Source organism: Hypanus sabinus, chromosome X1 (genome assembly GCF_030144855.1).
Source record: "Hypanus sabinus isolate sHypSab1 chromosome X1, sHypSab1.hap1, whole genome shotgun sequence".
NCBI classification, from domain to species: domain Eukaryota; kingdom Metazoa; phylum Chordata; class Chondrichthyes; order Myliobatiformes; family Dasyatidae; genus Hypanus; species Hypanus sabinus.
Genome location: NC_082738.1, coordinates 44126883 through 44137540, shown reverse-complemented (window position 1 = coordinate 44137540; position 10658 = coordinate 44126883). Strand labels below are relative to the sequence as shown.

General features: G+C 37.7%; 1 protein-coding gene across 1 annotated transcript in view; it reads left to right on the top strand.

Moving 5' to 3' along the window:
* The first annotated feature begins 22 nt into the window (after positions 1-22).
* The window catches only part of LOC132384888 (ceramide synthase 6-like), a 33087-nt gene continuing 22451 nt past the window's right edge, over positions 23-10658 (top strand). The window contains exons 1-3 of the mRNA XM_059956509.1: positions 23-315; positions 7310-7415; positions 9119-9249. Of these exons, the coding sequence (XP_059812492.1) occupies positions 38-315; positions 7310-7415; positions 9119-9249 (515 nt within the window). The 5' untranslated portion in view covers positions 23-37. The remainder of the gene's footprint in view (positions 316-7309; positions 7416-9118; positions 9250-10658) is intronic.

Sequence of the window (10658 nt, the reverse complement as noted above, 5' to 3'; positions counted from 1 at the left end):
GGATTGTGGAACTCGAGGCAGGAATTTGTTTTCGAATATGTTTAACCAATCGATGTTACAGAACAGCAGAGGTCACGTTCGTGTAGACTTGCTGTGTGAGTGTGTGCGTTTGGCAGCTCCGACGATGGAAGGCAGCGCTTGGCTGCCGCTGTGGCTTTCTATTTCAGTCTGGGACGAGGGCTTCTGGCTTCCACAGAACGTCAGCAGGGCACAGTTAGAAAACTCGCAGAACCCAGTCTACCCCCGGCTCAAGGATCTGTACTTTATTTTGCCCTGGATTTGGGCTATCTACGTGTTACGGCTTCTCTTTGAGAGGTAAAGGGAGAGGGAAATGCATCCACGAGTAGACAGGGCAATGTAGCCTTGCGTACGTGGATTTTTCTTTTGCTGCTAAGATTTTTGGTCTATGGACAAGTTCTAATGAAGGATTTTTTGAAAAGCATGTTATTTTGTAATTTCATGTCAGCGCCCCATAGAGCTCTCATAAATTTGTAAAGGGAGACGGGTGTCAGTCCAGCTCGGAACTCCCAACTTAACAAATACGCGTCGCGGCAACGTGCTACCGATAGGCGTCGCGAGGCGATTATGGTTAGTGGCTGAAAACTTAGGGTAGCGGGTACTGGAGAAAGGGAAGGGGGAGCGCTAGGATAGAATAATTAGGGAAGTGAAGAATGTCAGTTGAATGGAGAAGTGAAGGAAGGTTAATTAGGGGCAAGGAGAGCAGAGAGAGAGAGAGAGAGAGAGAGAGAGAGAGCTGTCAGTGATCGCAAGAGGGAAAGAGTTTTGTTAATTAAAATTAGTTTGGAGAGGGGAAGGTAATTACAAGTGCAGAAAGATTAGGGGTAGGAGAGTTGGTATGTATATGTGTGTATGTATGTGGCCACTTGTGTAGTATGTTAAGTCAATGCAGTAAGCCTGGACCAAATTGCTAAAGGACCAATATGTTACTCTGACAAGATATGCAGTACAGTAGCTGATAAGCAACGGATATCGCACATTAAAAGAATGCACACACACGCAGCCTCAACTCTGCAGTGTGAATTTTGAGAACTGGAACTTTAGGACTCTCGTAGATAACCCCAAGTAGGGCAGATATGACTTTTGCTCTACTTTCATTGTAGATTTTCCATTGATTCTATTGTGTTTCTTGTACTTACTGACAAGAAAATGAACCTCGGTAGTATCAGGTGACATGTATGTACTTTGATAATAAATTTACTTTGAACTTTAGTCTGGAAGTCAAATGTGAGACCTTATGAGCAGGGGAAGGCTTATTTTTTTAAAAAGTTAATCGTGATTATGTGTTTCTCAGGATTGGCAAAACAGAAGGGCAATACTGTCTTCATGGCATAGGTTGGGCCATCAAGATTAAGCTTGACATCCCAGTAATTGTGCCATGACTCTTCAGCTTATTCTAAAGCCAGAACAAATGAGGTGAAGGAGGACCTCTATTGCAGCTGAGCAGTCACTGGCCAGAATCCCAAAAGGAGGGTAAATTATCCACCTTAGCAATAATAATGCTGGAGTCAAAACGGACACAAAGCTGCAGAGCACTATAATTGACAAGGAAGAAGTAAAAGGTAACTCCTGTGGAGTTCTCCTGTCATCAAGGTATTTAGAACATATTCTTGTTTACAGCCTGTTTCAAATGAAAAGCAAAGCCTCCTTGTACCACATTAGCATGTGTTAGATTATATCATTGTCTTAAGGGAGGAACCATAGGGCTGCCTGCATCATGTGTGTCCTAAGAGGTACCAGTGGTTGTTGAATGGACCACTCCGAATCTGATATGTCATCTCCAAAAAAGTGGCTCTCAATGACAGTGGCAACAGCAGTGTTGCCACAGGAAAATAAATGTCAAGTACTGAAACCCTCCAAAGTTCTACTTGGTTAGCATCTCCCACACAACCTGATAATTTCTAACCAGCATATGCAACAGACTCTCAATGGTCCCTTGTCTGCTATAATTATTTCTTGTGAAGAATCTTTTGGCTTCTTTAACATAAAATATTGAGATTGGTTTGATGAGCATGACCAGAGATCCAAGAGCTAATTAATCATAAACACCAAATGTTCTGCGATTTATAATATCATTTCTCAGCCAGGAGAAAAACAGATCTACTAGCATCTGAATATTGAATTTCAGCAAGAGCAAGAAACAGTAGGTTGAAAAAGCATAGGCAGCCAACAGCTAGTTGATAATCACTTGTGGACTTTGCATCTGTTGGGATCATCCATGGCACAAAGACAATCTCCACTAGTAGCCAAGAATAGAGGAGAGTTTATGAAAGACAAGGAAACAGCCAGACTCTGCTGGAAGGGAGCACTTCAAATAACTTATGAACTGAGACTGAAGATTTGTGTTAAGTGTCCTTTACTCCATTCCACAGCATGCTACTTACTTCAATCTCTGCACCACCCCACTCGTCAAAATGTTACCATGCCCATACAAGAACTGTATTCAGAGCAGAGAAAATCCTGCTGAAGAACATCAATGGGATTAAATATCTGTTGTATGAATTCATGGTGTAGATGGAAAAAGCATGCAATATATTTGCATGGGTGTTTGTCAGTGCAGATGGGAAGTTTTAAGTTAGCTTGGTGGGAGAAACCTCAAAGGGAATTTGGGAAGGAGAGCAGCAGAATTAATGAAGCAGTGAGTGAAATAAGTGGCCAGTAAAAATCAAAGTCAATAAGTAAAGAGAGTCGAAGTACAGGGAAAATATTCAAATTTTCATTCAAATATTCATGCCTAATACTTGTAATATTAGACGTGCCATGTCAAGAAATTAGAAATGTATATAACAGGGTAATACAATGAGAGATTCCAATCGACATATAGAGAGAATTAATCAACTTTGTTGTAATAAAGTGCACAATGTATTCATAAAAAGTATATGTGATTAAATCAACAAAGGAAAAAAACTATTTGTATCTTGCTTTGTGCATTGAGAAAGGGTGATTTGGTAATCTTCTTGCCACGGGCTTTTGGGAAAGAATGGATTTTAACTGAATGTGAAACAAGGGAACTAGGATTTTAAGCTTCAAAGATAAAAATAAACTGTAAAAAGAGCATTGACTACAGATGACTGGGAGAATTCACTGGGAGATTGAATGTGGACATGCAATGGTTAACTTTTAAAGAAATATTGCAGAAGTTGCAAAGAAAATTCCTTTATCAAGGCACTAAAAAGCCAAAAGGAAAAACAATTCATCCTGGCTGATCTGATAATTTAAAAATAGCATTAAATCCAAGGAAGAGCTTTATACTATTGCCAGAAAAAGCACTAGGCCTGAGGATTAAGTGCATTTTAAAAGTCAGCAAAGGAAGACCAAGAAATTGATTTTAAAAGGCAAGGCAGAATATGAGAGCAGCATGGCATGGCAAAAAAAGAGATAAAAGCAGACAGCAGGAGGTTTTATAAGTATATCAAAGATAAATAGGGATGACAAGTGTGAGACCCCTAGAAACAGTGATGGGCAAAAAAATGAAATAGCTGAAGTATTAGATAATTATTTTGCATCTGTGTTCATTGGAAGAAGATGCACAAAATCTGCTAGATGTATTGTAGAACTAAACATCTAGGAAAGAATGTGGAACTGAAGGAAATAATTATTAGTCAAAAGATTATTAAAAGATCATCAGAGAAACTGTTGTGCTTGAATGTTGATAATCTCTTGCACCAGACTGATTTATATTCCTTGGAGGAGACATGAGAAATTGTGTTCCTGCTTGTGTCTTGAAGCACTAGCAGCCAGCATTACTCAGATTATAACGCAATATAAATGTGGGTGCAGATGTGAAGACAATTAAGATATTGGCTCAGGTATGTGGAGGTTAGTCAGAAAGGCACTAAGCCCAGCCTCTGTGTCTTGTGTGTGTGTTTTTTAAACTCAATTTCTAAGCTGTGGTCTTTGCTTTTTGCATTTATCCCTTGTACCAAATTTGCACCTGAATTGGCAAATAATGCATCAGCAGCAATCCCTTAATGATAATTGGAAATCCAACTTTGAAGGCCTTCCTCTGCCATCCAATTCCTGTGTAAATTTGCTTGAACATGGAGAGCCACACTGATTAATGTCAAAGTGCACGCCTGGTTACATCAAATTTGCCTGTACATTGGGGTTTGCATATCCCCATACATTTGGTTCCACATGACAGAGAGCATTATATAAAATCAGTAAGGACACTAATGAACAGCTACAAAGATATGGTGGGCAAAGACATGGAAAATAATTTCAAATTTACTTTAAAGTGTTAAGAAGCTAAGCATTTAATATTTTTCAATAAATTTGTCTTGATCAGCATAAATTTCTGCACAATAATCTCCACAATCAAGATAGAGAAAGACTCTGGAAAATATTTGAAAACAGAGTCCTGAAAATTTAAAACCCAAGTAGTTTAGCGGGAACTATGATAACAATTCTAATTTGTACATCCTCCTATTTTCCAGTAAAATCATTTAATTTTTAGTGATTCAAGTGATCTAAGATTAAGCAGATTTCAGAGCACACAGCGTGCTCCGTCTGGTCCATCTTTGAAAGAGAAAGGCAAGTGTATACACATTTAAGTTTTTCTTGCCTTTTAAAAGGTTGCCAGCAACAACATGCAATCATGCAGTGCCTTTTAGTTTGATTAAATCTCGAAAGGTGATTTATGGGAGCATTATCTTACAGAATTTGACTGAAAACTATGTGATAGAATTAAGTTTTAAGGAGAATCTTAAAGGAAGAGAGAGAAATGAGTTATTTCATAAGAGAACTGACTGCCGAGTCAAAGCTGGAATGATAAGCTAAAGACAAATGTAGCTGCTGACAGTAGAGTGATTACCAGTTCTGGCAGTTACTAGCATTTTTGTTAGTTTCTGTAATGTTAAACTTAATCTCTCTAGTTAGTGGCTTCCCCTTAACTATTGTTGGTGTAACACCCCACGGGACCTCCTGAGTGGCGCTATTAGTTTATAAATATATGTTAACATTACTTAACACATTGTGTATGAATGAACATTTATCTTGGTTAAGAAAATTTATTCTGTCTTGTTATTAGCTCATCAAGTGAAGATACTTTTCTCCTTATGAACTCCGAGGTTATCAAAATGATATACAGTTTCAAATAATGTTTTTTCATGTTTCTTCTTAATCTTCTCTGATCAAGTGAGATTTCTTGATTTCCCAGATTCTTTTCATACCCACGCATAGATTCTTAAGATGTCACACCTGTAACCTCTCAATGGCTCTGACTTCTTCCTTGTGAAGAGCAGCTTGTATTTATTTTTTTTATTTATACAGTATTTTTTTCTTGTAAATGCCTGCAAGAAAATGAATCCCAAGATAGTATATGGTAATATATATGTACGTTGATAATACATTTACTTTGAACTTTCACAATGTTTTAACATGGCAATGTGTTTTAGTGTTTCTTTATTGGAAGTCACTATAATTAATGTATTCAACGAGGCAGCCAATTTGTGCAAAACAAGCTTGCACAAAAAGGTAATGAGTTATAACAACGTTGTTTGAGCAATAATTATGAGGAAGGACTACAGGGAGGACCTCTCATTTTTAAAAAAATTTAGTTTCACAGGTTTTTTTTCAATTCTGTTCTTTTTAACTTTCCTAATCTCTTTATCTTTTGTCACACTTGCCCTTATCTAAATGAAGGAGCTTGGAAAACGCTTGCTCTGTACCTCACACAAGATCACAAGACAAAGGAGGAGAAGTAGGCTATTTGGCTCATCGAGTCTGCTCTGCCACTCCACCATGAGCTAAACCATTCTCCCATCTAGTTTGAATTTCTGACTTTTCCCCATATCCCTTGATACCCTGACTAATTAGATACCTATCAATCTTCTCCTTAAACACCCTCAATGATTGGGCCTGCACAGCTTTATGTGGCAATGAATTCCATAAATCCACACCTCAGATCTGTCTAAGAAGTTTAAAGGAATTACATCATGCTATTACATCAAGTCCTTCAATAGCAGATTAAAACCCTTTGACCTAGTTGTCTTTGCCTGTTTTTGAAAAATGTTTCTTCACAAATATTAGAATTTAATCTTGTGATTTATTTGTTGAGATACAGTACAGAATAGGCCCTTCCGGCCCTTCAAGCTGTGCTGCCTAGCAACCCTCGATTTAATCCCAGCCTAATCATGGGACAATTTATAATGACCAATTAAACTACTAACTGGTACATTTTTGGACTGTGGGAGGAAACCAGAGCACCGGGAGGAAACCCACGTGGTCATGGGGAGAATGTATAAATTCTTCACAGACGGCGGTGGGGGGGGAGGTGGTGGAAATGAGCCCAGGTCGTTTGTATTGTAAAGCTTTGGGCTAACCACTTCACCATTGTGCCGCCATTGTGTTACCCATGCTTGTTATTTCAATATTATGTTACATAAAACATAGATTAAAGAACAATACAGCATAAAAACAGACACTTTGGCCTATGATGTTGTGTTGAAATAATTAAACTAGTAATTAAACAGCTAACTAAACTAATCCCTTCTGCCTACACAATCTACACAATGTCAATATTCTTCAATTCTCTGCCTATCATGTGCCTCTTCAGAGCTTTTTAAACACATCTATCATATTTGTCTCACCACCACCCCCAGAAGCACCCACCACTCTCTATGTAGGGGAAAATGAAAACTTGCCCCACATATCTCCTTTGAACACACACAATCTTTCACACTAAATGCATACCCTCTAGTATTAGACGTTTCAATCCTGGGAGAAAGATACCAGCTGTCTGCTCTCTCCATGCCTCTCATAATCTTATAAACTTCTACCAGGTCTCTCCTCAGTCTCCACTGCTCCAGAGAAAACAGCCTGAGTTTGCCTAACCTATTCTCATAGCACATGCCCTCTAATCCATGACAGCAATAACAGTGTTATTCTTTTCTGGTCATGGTCTTTAAATTTAATGTGCTCATAATGATGTCTGTAATAAATTTACAATGTATACAATGGAAGCAAAATAAATCATGAATTTATGGGGACACTATTTATATAATTGTCAAACATGAATATAGTACAACATTACTGAGAAGTTTAAAGTGTGCAAAGCTGTTTTCGTTGAATAGGTTGATGTATGTTCCGTAAGTGTAGCTGTATCTGATGCATTTATTGATTGACAGTGGCAGTTGCTATGGCCATATTTGGAAGGTTTAAATGCAGTTCTATTAGATTGGAACTGTACACTTATGAGGTAATTTTTATCATATTGCATCTGTATAGTGGTAGTATGGAGTTTTACTTTTTTATTGGTGTATGCTCAATTTTTAAATTCTTAATATTTTAGGTTTATTGCAGCACCATTTGCTAAATCCCTTGGAGTGGAGTGTAGGCCTATCCAGAAGGCTCAGCAAAACATTGTTCTCGAAAAGGTGTTTAGAGATATAACCACGGTAAGATTATATGATCTAATCTAAATTACAATGCTTATAATGAATTTACAGTACAGTGGATTCTGATTAATTGGGACACATCAGGACCAGTACATCTTAGCCCAGTTAAGCAGCTGCTCCAAATAGTTGAAGTTTAATGAAAATAGTTAAAAAGGTATAAAAAAAGAGAAACTACCATTTAACTGAGTAATAAATTATGTATTTAACTGAAATACAGAACAACTTAAAACATTACCAATACTTCTACAGTGCTATAAAATATTGTGTCCTAATAATTGTCAACAGAGGAATTTATTCAGTGTACGCTACCATATTCTTTTGATTGACTGTAACATCAGCAGACACTTAGTGAAAGTAATGGACTGCCTTCATACAGTGATATCAATGGTACACTGCTGTGTTCTTTTGATTGACTGTAAATGAACAAAATCAGTGCAGACACCTAGTGTAGATAATGGTCTGCCTTTACAATGCTTTCACCAATTGCATCTTCAAAATCTTCATTTTCATTGTAACAAGCAAGATGGTTATTCATACCTTCAAATTCTCTGCAGTTCCTTTGCTTGAAACCTCAGCGAGCAAAAGTTCTGATTGTCTTACTGCTTCTTTCTCATTAACTATCAGTGACAAAAATCACTGCTTTTTGAACACAAATACATGCAATTGACGCTACTTAAAAACCGTTCACTCTGTTCTGTAGTGTCTAACGACCACGCAAGTGCACATGACTAATGCTAGTTAGAAGCTGTTCAGCAAGTCTCCTTTCCCAGTTAAGAACGTACGAGGGGTGATTGATAAGTTTGTGGCCTAAGGTAGAAGGAGTCAATTTTAGAAAACCTAGCACATTTATTTTTCAACATAGTCCCCTCCTACATTTACACAATTAGTCCAGGGGTCGTGGAGCATACGGATCTTGGACCTCCAGAGAGTGTCCACAGTATGGGTGATTGATATGTTTGTGGCCTAAGGTAGAAGGAGATGAGTTATACAGCTCTCGTTACATGCACATGCAGTTCAACTCTTTGTGTGATTATGCAGAAAGTTTGAAGTTAATAACTCATCTCCTTCCACCTTTGGCCACAAACATCAATCACCCCTTGTAGTTTGGTGTAAGAATTGTATATGTGAGGTCTTGGGAAGCAAGCGTTGGTCAACAAGGACAGAGTGTTTGGTGAGGATATGATGTGGCTAAAATTTGAAAAGCATAATCCTTTAGATTTCAGAGGATAGAAAACCAGACAGGGAAGTTAAAACACAAACACAAGAAAGTCTGCAGATGCTGGAAATCCAAAGCAACACACACGGAGCACTGGAAGAACTCAGCAGGTCAGGCAGCATCTATGGAAAAGAGTACAGTAGACATTTAAATTTCTTTAGGAAACCATTAAGGCTGGATGTCACAAACACATTTCAATGTTTCTGCAAACATTGTGCTTGGGCAGAGTGAAAATGGAAAAAATTTGGGTATTAGTGTTGAAACTAATCAGTATATATTGTATGGTGAACTATAAAGGACAAGTAACATGTTGTTTATTTTCCCTTCATTCTCCCTTCTCCCCACCCCATGTCAAAATATTTCCAAAGTTTCTACACTTCAAATTACATGTATCAAACACTTACAACAATGCCTTCTGGGAATTTGTAATCCAGATAAATTATCTGATATTTTCTGATTTTATCTGTTAATTTTAATCATCTTATAGGAACCTGGTAAAAACCATCTGACTCGTTTGGCAAAACAGCTAGATTGGGATACAAAGGAAGTGATACAATGGTTCAAGCTACGGCGATACCAGGACAAGCCAAGTCTCTTAACGAAGTTCTGCGAGAGCATGTAACTGATTTTTCCTTCATTTTTTCCAAAAGTAACATGAGTTGTTTTGTTTCTTCATTTTGTACTCCAGCCAAAGCAAGTGAGAGCGGCTACCAAAGTCTCCCTATCAGCACTCCTCTGGAAATACTCATGATTCTAATGCTGATTTCCTTTGCTTTCCAAGAGCAAAGAATCTGTACTACACCTGGTGCCTTTGATGAGTAGTATTTATGTAGTGCATGGTATTCATTGGTGTAGATTGCTTCTCAAATTAAGACGCATTGGTGGAAATGTGCAATTTACATTGCTAGAGTGTGGTGTAGATTCAATATATTGCTCTCTGCATTTCTTGATCTGAGACATGAAGTCTGGGCCAAGAACTGAGAGAAGAGTTCTGTAAGGAAATTGAGGAGGTTTTCCTGACGCTGTCTGTAAGGAGTTTGTACATTCTCCCCATGACTGCATGTGTTTCCTTCAGGTGCTCCAGCTTCCTCCCACATTCCAAAGATGTACGGGTTAGAAGCTTAATTGGTCATATGGGTACCATTGAGTAGTACAGGCTTGTTGGGCCAGAAGGGCCTGTTATGGTACTGTATCTCTAAATTAAAAATTAAAATTAAAATTTTCCATGCAATAGTCACAAGTGATCTTAGTATTTCTTACATCAGTTTACCAGTGCTTAAGAAGGTGAACTTGAAAGTAAAATTTTGGGTCTGGAAGTAAATGAGATAATTAGTAAGATAAATCTATAACATTTTAAAAAAGGTAATCTTTTGTAAAAGGCTTTAAGAATGGAAAATTAAAATTTTCATTCTTAAATGTGAAAATATTGCTGAAATTGGATGTAATTATGTACATTAGTATATAAAGAAATATATAGAGTTCCTTTCAAAGACACTCCAACCAATGAGGTTTCCCTGAAGTAATCCAATATAAAAAATGTAGTTCCTGGTTTGTGTAAAGTAAGCTAATGCAAATAGCATTAAGATAATGACAGCTAATAAGTTTTAATAATGTTCAAGTCAAGTCAAGTCAAGTCACTTTTATTGTCATTTTGACCATAACTGCTGGTACAGTACATAGTAAAAATGAGACAACACATTTTCAGGACCATGGTGTTACATGATACAATACAAAAACTAGACTGAACTACATAAAAAAACAACACAGAAAAAAACTACACTAGACTATGGACCTACCCAGGACTGCATAAAGTGCACAAAATAGTGCAGGCATTACAATAAATAATAAACAAGACAATAAGGCAGTAAGGTGTCAGTCCAGGCCCTGGGTATTGAGGAGTCTGATAGCTTGGGGGAAGAAACTGTTACATAGTCTGGTTGTGAGAGCCCGAATGCTTCGGTGCTTTTCCCCAGACAGCAGGAGGGAGAAGAGTTTGTATGAGGGGTGCGTGGGGTCCTTCATAATGC